Source organism: Chaetura pelagica, unplaced genomic scaffold, assembly GCF_000747805.2.
Source record: "Chaetura pelagica isolate M959 unplaced genomic scaffold, ChaPel_1.0 scaffold192, whole genome shotgun sequence".
NCBI lineage: Eukaryota > Metazoa > Chordata > Aves > Apodiformes > Apodidae > Chaetura > Chaetura pelagica.
In genome coordinates this window covers 587793-600046 of record NW_009952570.1, presented here as the reverse complement: position 1 = coordinate 600046, position 12254 = coordinate 587793, and the positions used below count along the sequence as shown (strand labels likewise).

The 12254-nt window shown below is 50.8% G+C and overlaps 1 protein-coding gene across 1 annotated transcript in view; it reads left to right on the top strand.

The window, feature by feature from the left end:
- Positions 1 to 8666, top strand: part of MAP3K13 (mitogen-activated protein kinase kinase kinase 13) — a 35808-nt gene extending 27142 nt beyond the window's left edge. Inside the window, exons 9-14 of the mRNA XM_009993495.1 lie at positions 1109 to 1225; positions 1725 to 1862; positions 3228 to 3945; positions 5312 to 5382; positions 7321 to 7618; positions 8245 to 8666. Of these exons, the coding sequence (XP_009991797.1) occupies positions 1109 to 1225; positions 1725 to 1862; positions 3228 to 3945; positions 5312 to 5382; positions 7321 to 7618; positions 8245 to 8346 (1444 nt within the window). The 3' untranslated portion in view covers positions 8347 to 8666. The remainder of the gene's footprint in view (positions 1 to 1108; positions 1226 to 1724; positions 1863 to 3227; positions 3946 to 5311; positions 5383 to 7320; positions 7619 to 8244) is intronic.
- Positions 8667 to 12254: the final 3588 nt, after the last annotated feature.

Genomic DNA, 12254 nt, shown 5'->3' with positions numbered 1-12254 from the left:
AAATGAGCTCCCTCAGCTTCTCTTCACAGGACATGTGCTCCAGCCCCTGACTGTTTTCGTGTTCTCTTGTACTGAGGACCCCAAAACAAGACTCTCTATTCCTGGTGGCTTAAATTCGAGCAGACTAAACTGGTTTTGAGTCCAGAAACTGAAGTTCCTGCAGACATGCTCCAGGCCTTGATCACTGCTTGGCTGAGGGAAACCTAGAGAAGGAGGAACAGTGGAAACTCTCCCTGTTCTTGAACAGTGTGAACAGTTTGCTTCAGGCAAGAGGGGCAAAGCCTTGTGTGTTAACCAGGGAATATTTCTGCCTGAATTTTGGTGTGTGTGATAATGGTGCTGGAGCAGGTACCTCCATCTCAGTGGAAAAGGCATCTTGCAGATTGCTGGGAGCTTTCTCTGCCCTCATACTTTCTCTGGATTATTATTTCCAGAGGAGTGAACACACTCCCAACCCACTGAAATTCATGTTAAACGTTTGACTAATGTAAAAGTGAAAGCAGAGTGTTGATTTAAGGAAGGAAAGTGTTCTCTTCTGTGACACAAATTTGCAAGTATAGTTATGGCATAGAAACATAAACAAGCAAGTAGCAGTCCTGTGTCAAACCTGAGAAGCCACAGGAAACCTTGTTCAGCCAGTTTGGTGTGGCTGCTGTTCAGTGCTCCCTAGCCCTAGGGAGCTGCTGGTGGTCTTTCTGCTGGGATTTGGGATATCTCCTGCAAATACCCTGCAGCTGCAGAGGCACGTTGCTGCTTATGAGATACAGACAGATTATTTCTTCCCTTGATTCTTTAGATGCTGACTTAGCCCCTTCTCTGTGCAAACAGGGTGATCATGGCTTAGCCAAAGGGCCTGTGAATGCACCTGAGGCATCTGCAGCTTCCCTAGTGAGGGGCATTGTCCCTCTCACAAGATATTTTCCTAAATCACCTCATGATTCATTGCAGTGTCAGGTTCTCAATCTCCCTGCACTCTGAGCTCCCCCTGGGGTTCAGTGCTGCGACGCTGGCAAGGTTGGCTTTTCCTGAAGCACTTCTGCTTTTCCTTGTTATCCTCTCTTGGTCCCTGGGTACCAGAATGTGCAATGATGCCTTCTCTGGTTTGCAGACACGCCCTGGATATCCGTGAGCACTACGAGAGGAAGCTGGAGAGAGCCAATAACTTGTACATGGAGCTCAGTGCCATCATGCTGCAGCTGGAGGTCCGGGAGAAGGAGCTCATCAAGTATGTATCCCTGGGCAGACACAGGAGGCAGTGCAAACAGGAGGGGGAAATCCAGTGCTTCATTTCTAAACTGCACAGTGGGACTTGCAGATTGGGTGTCCTCTGACAAACTGCCAGGGTGAAGGAAGAGCTGGCAAGCAGAGAGAGGCCCCTTCAGAGCAGGTTGCTGCAGAGCACTTAGTGCTCCTGCCCTGGCCCAGTGTTTACTGACTGGGAGAAAGGCACCTTTCCCATTTGGAGCTGGCATCCTTGGGCCCCTTTGTAAGGAGAAAGCAGTGCTGTTTCTGGACTCTGCACCAGGGCCCTGCTCCAGCTGCCTGATCTCTGCAGAGGAAATGTGGAAAATGCCTGTGTCCTTTCCCAGGACAGCACGAGGTGTTTTTTTGCCCCTCCCAGTGCAGCTGTGGTTCTGTCCAGCAGGAGCTGCAGGTGATTAAAGAGAGAACTGATCTGTGGGAGGGTTTTTTTCAATTGTTTTTTTTTCTCCCCAACATTTCAGGAGGGAACAAGCAGTGGAAAAGAAATACCCTGGGACTTACAAACGCCACCCAGTCAGACCAATTATCCACCCCAACACGGTGGAGAAGCTGATGAAGAGGAAGGGGGTGTCCCATAAACCAGGCAGCCAGACCAAACGGTAAGAAGTAACCCCCAGTTCTGTGCCTGGAACCAGTCGTGGCTCCCCACTGGGATGAGCAGGCAGCTTCCTGCCCTTGCAGCCTGGCCCCAGCACAGGCCAGGCCAAGGGGCTGTTCCCTCTTGGGCTGGGTCTGAACCTCAGAACCACAATTGTTTAATTATCTTAAGGTAAAAGGGATGAATCCTGCCATCCCTTCTGCCTGGGCAGCTCTCTGGCAGTGTTTGGCCCAGCTGATGTTTTCAACAGATGATGGTGCTTTGACAAGAGGTATCTAAAGTGTGTCTTGAATTCCTACGTGTCCAAACAGAGAGCAGTTGGATCCTCCCTGACTTGAATGGTAACAAGCAGGATGAGGGGTTGTGGAAATCAGCCAGTCCTCAGGGAGGAGGGGTCCTTTGGAATTCCTAAGGAATTAAACTGGGATATCCAAGAGCTAGAGAGTCCTGATTAGCAGTGAATAATCACTTCTCAATATCCACATGGAATCATGGAATTGTCAAGGTTGGAAAAGACCTTCAAGATCACCAAGTCCAACCATCCACCCTACAACCCCTAACCACTAAACCATCTCATGAAACACCATGTCTGCTCCTTTTTTGAACATCTCCAGGGATGGTCCCTCCAGCACCTCCCTGGGCAGCCTGCTGCAAGGCCTCACCACTCCTTCTGAGAAGAAATCTTTTCTAATATTATAATATATTTATAGTATATAATAATATATAATATAATAATAATAAGATAAGCTTCTGAAATGAAGAGGCTGATAACCATCAGCTAATTGGGACCTTCTGGTGCTGAGTGTGGTACCTGCACATAGCAAGAGACATACCCTGCACCAGGGACTTGGGAGGGAGCTATTTTGGGAGCAGAACATCAAAATAAGAGCGGAAAGAGGAGAGTATGTGGCAGGAATTGGAAAAAGCAGCAAGAAGGGAGTGTAGAGCATGATGGAGAGGGGAAATTTGGGTTAGATATGAGGAAGAAATTATTCACTCTAAGTGTGGTGAGGAACTGGGATGGGTTGCCGAGGGAGGTTGTTGATGCCCCATCTCTGGAGGTTTTTAAGGCCAGGTTGGAGGAGGTTTTGTGGTGGGGATCCCTGCTCATGGCAGGGGGTTGGAACTGGATGATCTTTAAGGTCTCTTCCAACCTTCACGATTCTGTGATTCTGTGGGCTGAGTGGGAAGGGCCTTGGGTGCAGAGAATCAAAAGAAGAAGCCAAGCAGCTGAAGGGGAGGGGTGCCTGGAAGTGTTAGAGCAGGGTGTGCTCCTGGCTGCAGCTGCCCCTTCAGCCTGGCCCTGAGCCCGCGTCGTCCCTTCCTTTGTGCTTTAATGTGTTCACTTCTGCCCGCTGTCCCTCAGGCCAGATCTGCTGAAGTCAGAGGGCATACCCAGCACGGAAGCAGCATCCAATGGCTCCCCAGTCTCAGGAAGCCCCAAAATGTCCACGCTGAGCAGCAAGAGCCGCTACCGCAGCAAGCCCCGCCACCGCCGCGGGAACAGCAAGGGCAGCTACAACGACTTCGCCGGCATCTTGAAAAACCAGCCGGGGCAAGACGATGCAACCCCCCCTGCCCCACCACCACCTCCCCCTCCTCCTCATTCCCAGCACCCCAGCCCCCGGCTGCAGGCCCACGGGCAGGACATGGCCACCTGCGCCAACAACCTGCGGTACTTCGGCCCCGCAGCCGCGCTGCGCAGCCCCCTCAGCCAGCACGCCCAGCGCCGCGTCTCGGGCTCCAGCCCCGACCTCATCTCCACGGCCATGGAAGCAGACTGCAGGAGGCATCTGGAGAGCCCAGAAGGCAAGGCTGGTGGCTGGGAGTGTTGCAAAGCGGATCCCTACCGCTCCTGCCTCCCGTGCCGGGAAGAGGAGAGTGGTCGGGGGCGGCCGCCGCCTGCGGAGACGGGGCTGAGCCATTCCCAGTCCCCAACACCTGCCTCCCTGTATGAAAACGCCCAGTTCGTGGAGAAGCTGGAGGAAGAAGGCTTCAGCAGCTGTCAGTCAGCCCCTGCCCTGGGCACTCCCCAGCACGTGGCTTCCTCAGTGCTTCCTTGCAAAGGAAGGCCCCTTCAAAAGGTGAGGACAAAGCAGAGTGATTTGGGAAAGAAACCCAAAGCTTGCTCCTCTGTTCCCTCTCCATCACCCATGTGGCATAGGATGGAGGGCAGCAGCAAAGCCCTGTTTCCCACCCACAGTTACCTGTACAACTTTATCTTACAGGAATCCTGCCTGTAACAGTTTTGTTTTGTGCTCTGGATACACTTTTAAAGTCACTGTTACTGGGAAGCACCTGTGGGCAAATCAGAGTGGTCAAGTCAGGGTTTGGTAGGGCCTGGTTCTGTTACTTGCAGTTTAGCCAGTTTTTGTTTGAACTGAAACTTGATCTACTGAGTTTTTGTTGTTAAAACAGGCTCAAGATGTTTTTGAGCCTTTCTTCCAAACACGGGAAGGGGCAGATGCTTTCTTGTGGTGATGGTAAATACCATGGAACAGGTTGGTTGAGAATCTGGGGCACTGCTGTGCCTTGGAACACAAATGCAGCATTTGCCTTGGTCCTGGGGACATGCCTTTTGTTGCACGTGCCAGAAACTGTGCCCCCTGACTGAAAGTCATAGTTGTCATGATTTTTGGTGAGGATTTTGCAGGAGTCAAAAAGATGCTATGGCACATAGTTCTTCATTCCTGCTGCTTCTATCCCAAGTGGTGGGAGAAGTAGGAACCAGTCTGAGTGGAGCTGAAAGAGCAGGAAAACTGGGCCTGGGTGAAAATGCGAAGGAAAAGAGGATGAGTGCTAGCCAGGAGTGTGATTTGCACCCTGAATAAAGGGAGGAGGAGGAGGACCCTGTATTACAAGGGTATGGGTTGTGACAGAGGCTGAGTCTGAACCAGGGGTTGGCAGGTTGGACAGGATAGGAGGAAGCTGTAAAAAACAAGAGTGCAGAGGGAGAGGTGGATGAGAAGAGGAGAATAAACAGCTCAGTGCTTACTGAGGTAAAGAATGGAGCAAAACTCAAGTTTTCCTAGTGGGTGAAACCCACCAGCAAAGGCTGAGTCACCCCTCATCCTGCTCTGTGATGGGCTCGGGTAGAAGCTCTTATAGCCAAGAGTGCCAGATCAGCTCCATAATTTGTGTGGATTTCAGTGTGATACTGATTAGTTTATTTGTTTCTGTCACAGTCTGGAACATGATGTGCTCAGTGCCTGCTGAAGTACCCCAGTGGATTTCAAAGCCAATCACTCCAAATTCAGCAATGGCAGCATTAAGGCTGCCTGAAATAATCTCCCAGTGAGAAGATGCCTGAGTCAGTTTTCACTGATACACAAGTTGTTGTGTGGATTGTTCAGGCCCTGTTGAGTCAGTGACTTTGTCCTGGGGGACCAAGGGGCACTGTGGTTTGTTCTTGCACACGTGTGACACCTTCTTGTCCTTGTTCTCTGCCAGAGCGGTGATGACTCTTCGGAAGAGGAAGAGGGTGAAGTAGACAGTGAAGTGGAGTTTCCTCGTAGACAAAGGTAAAAGGTGACTTCACTCTAATCTCTCTTTGGTGGCACAGAGCTCAAGAGAGTTCAGAGTTCAAGGTTCTAGCAGAAGGACAGGATCCTGTTCAGCTCATCCCGTCAAGAGAGTTCAGAGTTCAAGGTTCTAGCAGGACAGGATCCTGTTCAGCTCATCCCATTTCCCTCAGCTCATCCTTCATGTTCCCTCGCTGCTTTCAGCCTGCTCTGAGATGTGACCTCTGCTGAGCTTTTCTGTTCTGTGTTGCTTGTAGCACACCTTGATTACTCTTGCCAACATTATTCAGCCTGTAGAGATCAGCTGCTGCATCTGTTTCACCAGAATCAGACCTGCTGGATGTTGAGACCCTTTGTGAACTCTTTCAGATGTTGATTATGAACTGCTGCTGCAGTGGGGGAGGCTCCAGCACCTCTGCAGTGGTGGGACTGAAGAGCCAGGTGACAACACAGCAGATCACACGTGATGGTGTCACCTGTAAAATAGGGCTTGAGGGGACAGAACTGCCCAGAGAGGTGGTGGAGTCACCATCCCTGGAAGTATTTAAAAGAAATACAGAAATAGTAACATGATTTAAGCACTGAACGGGTAAATCAGTAGGGGGTTATGGTAGGGGGATTTAGGTTATGGTTGGACTTGATCTTCAAGGTCCCTTTCTACCAGGATGATTCTGTGATTTTGTGCTACTGTACTAGAGGGCTTTACAGTCCTGTGCTCAGGAAAGAGACCATGGCTTTGGTGCAGTAGCTCTGTGGAAGCAGCTGCCTGAAGTGCAGAAGTGACCCTGGGGTCAGGTGGGTTAAGGGGTTGTTAGGAAAGGAGCAGAGAAGAAAATAAAAGCTGCTCTGCCATTTTGTACATCCATGGCACACCTGCAGCTGGAATCCTAAGTGCCACCTTCATTGCCCCAGCTCAAAGACCATGGTAAAATTTAAAATGTTACTGGGAAGTGTGACAGGAATAGTTAGAGATGGTTTCCACAGAAGAGGAGATGAAATCCAGGAGAGATGTTTGTCTAGCAGGAGGAGAGGCAGTACTGGAGGAGCATGAAATTGTGAGTTAGGCAGAGAAAGCAGAGAAGGAGTGATTTCCCCCCATTCATGCTCAGCACACCTAGTGCAGTAAACGGGGGGTTGTGAAGAAAAGGAAGTGCTTTTTCCATCACAACATTTCCAGGCATGAAGCTTAGTGCCAAGATAGGCTGTGGAAATCAAAACATCAACAAGTCATGAGTGTTGACCTTATGGAATGCAGATCCATCAGTGTCTGCTGAACTTAGCCATCCAGGTTTGATCTTCAGCTCAGGGATCAGATCTGCTGGGTGGTACAAAGCAGGAAGGTGTGCCAGGAGGAACCAGGCTCTGTCTGCACTCCCTGTCCTGTGTTCCTCAGATTCCTTCTTCCTGCCTAGTGCTGGAGACCACTCTGGGTTTACATCAGTCTTCTGACTCCTCTGGTTCCTGTGGGTGGGTTTGTTGCTCCTCCTGTGATTTTATTAACTTGGGAGACAAATTGCCTTTCCTGAACTCAATCTGATGACCTGTTGTGGGCTCCTGGCACGCTCAGTCACCCGAGCACCACTAGTGCTGAATCCTGGCGTGAAGTGATCTCCACATTCAGGTGGCAGTGAGCCTTTTTTTGGGGGGGGAACATACCTAAGTACTTGCCTGGCTGTTGGGACCAGCCTGAGGTGGCCCAGTTATTCTCAGTTGAATTAGCTTGAACCTTCTAGCACAGCCTTTCCTTGGGAAAAAGGACTGTTAAAGAAAAACATGCTCCAGGACCTTCAGTGGGCTCCTAGGACAGCAGTGGGGACCAGGATGGGGGCCTGTCACGGCCAGGTTTAGCAGAGTAGCTGAACACACCACCCAGGAAACTGCTTTTCCTTTGCAATCAGAGGTAGAAGGTGGGCACTGAACTACTCTCCTGGTTTGCAGACCCCACCGCTGCATCAGCAGCTGCCAGTCCTACTCCACCTTCAGCTCCGAGAACTTCTCCGTGTCCGACGGGGAGGAGGGGAACACGAGCGATCATTCCAACAGCCCGGATGAGCTGGCCACCAAGCTGGAGGACGAGCTGGTGGAGAAGCTAGAGGACATGTTGTCCCAGACTCCAGAGATCCCCATAGAAATCTCCACCCAGTCTGATGGGCTTTCAGACAAGGAGTGTGCTGTGAGGAGGGTGAAGACTCAGATGTCTCTGGGCAAACTGTGTGCGGACGAGCACAGCTGTGAGGTGAGTGTAGCTCTGCCTTCTGTTGGGTGAAAAAAAAACCCCACCACATTATGGAAGGGAATCCAAGGGCCAGAAAGTTGGATGACTGCCTAGGAGGTGCTGTGGTAGATGTGCTGCAGCAAAGCTGTGTCAGTGCACAGCCTGTCTCATGCTTCATCAGATGAGTAGATGAGGCAAAGCTGAACCTCACTTGTTGGTCAAGATGAGTGGGATACTGGGAGGTCATCAGATTTGAATTTAGTAGGATAAAAAAACAACACACAAAGTAGATGATGAAACGGCAGGGACATAAACTGACTGCCTCAGTTATTCATTGGCAGCCCTGCTGAGGGAGCTAGAGCGATTTTCTTCCTGTTACTGGCTTTCAAGTGTTGTGAGGGGTAGGGCAGAGCCTGCTGCACCCTCTTCTCATAACTGTCACTGTTTGGTGCTCTGACCAGAAATTTTCTGCTGTCTCCTCATTGAGGAGAGGCAGGTGACCTTTGGTAGGGTGTTTGTGTGTTGTTGATGTCTCCTCTGTGCTGCCAATCTGCTGGTTTTTGCCTGTCTGCTGTTACAGGGATGGAGTGGTTGATCTGCAGTGCAGAAACGTTCCTCCCATCTTCCCTTTCCCTTTTGCTTCGCAGAACCCAGCACAGTTTGGAGAATCGGACTGTGACTCTTCTGAAGGGGAGTGTTCTGATGCCACAGTCAGGACCAATAAGCCCTGCAGCTCTGCTACTTGGTAATACAGATCTCCCCCAAAGCTTCCCGATACTGGCATTTTGATTTCCCCGAGATTCCACTTCATTCCCCTTCATCACACTTTATAGGAAGAGAAGATGCTTCTCCTTCCCACCCCAGGAGTGATTTGCAATAACCTGAACCTCTGGAAAATGTCCAAATGAAATTAATTCTCTTTGAGCATTTCAATCAAGAATGGCAGGGATGTATTTTATTGAATAATCTAGTTACTGTAACATGGATATTTATTTTTTTGACATTTTAACACTTTTTACTGTAAAGAGTGGATTGTATTTATAGACACACAGACTTGTTGCAAAAAAAAAGACAAAACAAAAAAAACATTCAGAAAGCAAGCACATTACAGAGAAACATCCTGGGAGTCCTGCCTGGACAGCTTTGTGTACAGACACTGGGGATTCTCTTGCTGCTTTCACAGGGGACCAGGCCTTGTGGCCCTGAAGATTGGAGAACAGATCAAGAAAACTAAACCACTCAGTCTTATCAAATGAGGAAGCATAAACAGACCTTAACTGTAGGGTAACCTGTGAACAAAGCATATTCAGTATAACCAGCTGGGTCATTTTTAATCAGAAGGTGGACATGTTCCTGGAGAAAATTGGTACTGAGGTGCTAAGATCCAGGGTCTTCTGAGTCAATACATCCCCAGGAATGTAACAGTGGGTTTTATTTTCAGGATTTTTAGTTCCTTTTTTTAATCAGCATTTTGTTGTGAGATCCTGCAAATGTATTCTAACCTCGTCCTCTCAAGAACTGGTGTAAGAGCACTTCTTAACATCCTCCTTGCTCCACTCTGGTAGTGTCAATCTCCAGCTGAGCAGGGAAACCTCTTTCAGATGCAGTGTGCCATTTCCCAGTTTGCTTCCTCCTCTTACCTCCTGCCTGTTCCAGTCAGTCAAAGAAATCAATCAAATCAGTGTTGGAAAAGCAAGAACTCAACAAAAGGTGGAAAGCACATCCTGCAGAGCCCGAGCACTCTTCTGAGGAGGAAGCTGGAGATGCCCGTACTGGACTTGGAGAAGCAGTCTCTCACCTACAACAGCACCCATAACCAGCAGAGAGCTGTGTGTTGAGGGGGAAGACTGGGAATCACTGGTTGGGATCAGAGCCCTGCTCTGTCTCCTTATTCACTGCACGTTCTTGAAAGCATTAACAGCTGCCTGCCCTTCATGTCAGGCTTTGTGCAAAACAGGTTGCACAGGGAGTCTGGATGGTGGTGGCTGTGGCACAGCTGTGTCTCAGGTGTACCCTGGGGCCTCCCTTTCTCCTTCAAGCTGAAGCCCTGCAGGTGGAGGTGAGGATGGGGCTGGTATATGACAGGCCGAGGCATTGGCAGATGAGAGAGAAATGTGTTTTCTGATAGAACTCATAGTGCCTTCCCTTCAAACACTACTCTTCTAAATATTTAAAGAGAACAAAACGATAGAGCACGTTTCCTTCTCCCTCCCCCCTTAGTTGATGTCTCCCTACAAGAGCTTTCCCTCTGCCCTTCCCAGTGTGCAGGCTGGTGGGACCATGTCACACGTGTGGCATGTGGCTGTGCTGGGGGTTGCTGCTCTGCAGACCAGCACACCAGCCTGAGATGAACGGCAGGAATGGACTATGGACAGGTACTTCTGTTGCTTTGTTTGTTTACATTTTGTGTTCAAATATTGGTTTGAATTGAACTGTGGTAATTTATAGCCTCGTGGCAAAATGAAGGAAAAATGTCTTATACAGAGAGCAGTATTGTATGAGTTAAATTATCCCATATTTTTAAATTTTTGTAGCTGGACTACACACAGATCTTTTAAGTTATGATGTTCTTTTATTATTTATTATCATTTCTGTAGATCAGAAGGTTGGCTTCACCTCTAGCACAACTGTTTGTGTGATGTTCCTTCCCCCCGGTCGCTGCTGGGAGGGAAGCAGGGCTGGTCTCAGGGGCTGTCAGCAGGGGCTGCCTCCCGGGGCTCCCAAGGATGCTGTTATCCCGGGGCTCCCAAGGATGCTGTTATCCCGGGGATCCCAAGGATGCTGTTATCCCGGGGGAGGGAACCTGTCAGGGCTGGGTGCAGGCAGCCCCGGGGGCCCTGGGATCCTCCTCAGGGTCAAAGCTGCCATTTGCTCCCCCTGCCAGTAGAGGTGGCAGCCCCTGAGCTGGTGGGAGTGGTGACCAGGGAGAAGAGTGACTTCTGAGCTGATGGCAAAGGAAATAAACCATCCCACAGCCAGAGCATCCCAAGGGATGAGCAGAGAGGAGGGCAGCGGGTGTGAGACCCGGGGGGGCCAGCAGAGGATCCCCGTGGTGAGTCAGGACCAAAGAGGTTGCTGGAGAGGAGCCACCAGCTCAGTGTGTTCCTGGCTCCTTTTCTTGTTTCCTCTCTCTTCCCAATCCTCGTAGCTCCTTCCAGATGTTCTCCAGCAGGAGGAGGAGGTGGCAGGGCCAGAGCTGGCTTTGCTGTCACAGTGTCAGAGGGGCTTTGGTGTGGAAGAGGTTGTGCAGATGCTTCTTGCTCTGGAGGCTGGAGGCCAGGGGGGCAGGGCTTTAGCAGTGGAGAACTGTGTGCACCTGACATGCACTCTGAGAAGAAAACCAAACTGCTGCCTCAAGGGAGGTTGAGAACCCACCATCAGGTGTGTGTCCCCCAGCAGAGGGTGCCAGGACCTTCACCCCTGGGGGGGCTCTGCTGCTCAGGGCTGGCAGGATGCTGAGCTGCTCCCTGCCTGTGGGCACTGCCCTGTCACCTTGGCTATGGCTCTGGGGTAGCCCTGCTCTCCTCTGGGGCAGCCCCACAGCCACGGGCCCCAAGCAGGGCTGCTCCATGCAGGGATTTCAGCCTGTCATGGCTCGGTCCCTACACAAAAGAGATCCCAGAGGGGTTTGGTGGCTGTGGGCTCTGCTCAGAGCGTGTGAGGAAGCTCCTCTGGGCTTGCAGAGAGGCACAGAAGCTTGGACAGGTGGGATTTTGAGACCCTTCTGAGTTGGCTGTTGCAGGTGCGTGCTGGTTCTTCCCTGTCCTTGCCTGAGGACATGGTGGCCGATCCTGCAGCCTGGAAAAGCAAAGCTGAGCCCTTCACCTTGTCTGCTGCCACCCTGGGCTCTGGTCTCTCTGCACCCCCGGGTGGTTGCCCTGTTCAGAGCTCAGTGTCACCCCTTGGCTGCTGCCACCTGTGCCATGTCCCCAGGGCTGCCAGTCCTGCAGGGCTGGGACAGGCAGGTCCCTTAGCCGGGGCACCCCAACAGACCTCCCTGCAGGCAGCTGTGGGTCCTGACACCTCCTCTCCTGGCAGGGTGTGGGGCTCAGCCTCCCCGCAGCGTTTTCAGGGCAGGAGGAAACCACCAGGTTCCTTTCCCAGCTTCCCTGCTGCAGCTCCCCTGGCTGCTGACAGCTCCTGAGCACTAGCCTAGATTTCCTCCCAGAGCTGAATGTTGCCTTCCCCACTGTCGTGTTGAGTAACCATTTCATCTTGGCCCTGTCCAGTAGTGTTCATCTCTCTCCTCCCTGCTCTGTGGATTCCTGATACAAACTTGATTATTATTATTTTTTTTGTATTGAACAGTGTACAGTGATGGAAACAAGAATGACTATCAAAGCAAACAATGCATGGAATAAAAAGCCAGTGTACTTCAATGCTTCTCAGCCTGGCCTGGTGATCTGGGAATGGTTTCTCTTCTACTTGAAGCCTTTTAATAACTTAACACGTTAGCGAGCGTTGAGTTTACATGTTGATTTTTACCTGAGCACAGGTGAACTGGAGCTGCTGGGAGCTCCAAGGAGCAGGGCAGAGGCTTGGTCAGACACACACAGCTCAGACGTGTCAAATGAGTGATGTTTGCAATGTGGGCTGGGGGTTGACTCTTCCACTGGGACTTCTCACCCTGGCTCCCTTACTCTCACTTAGTTCCAAC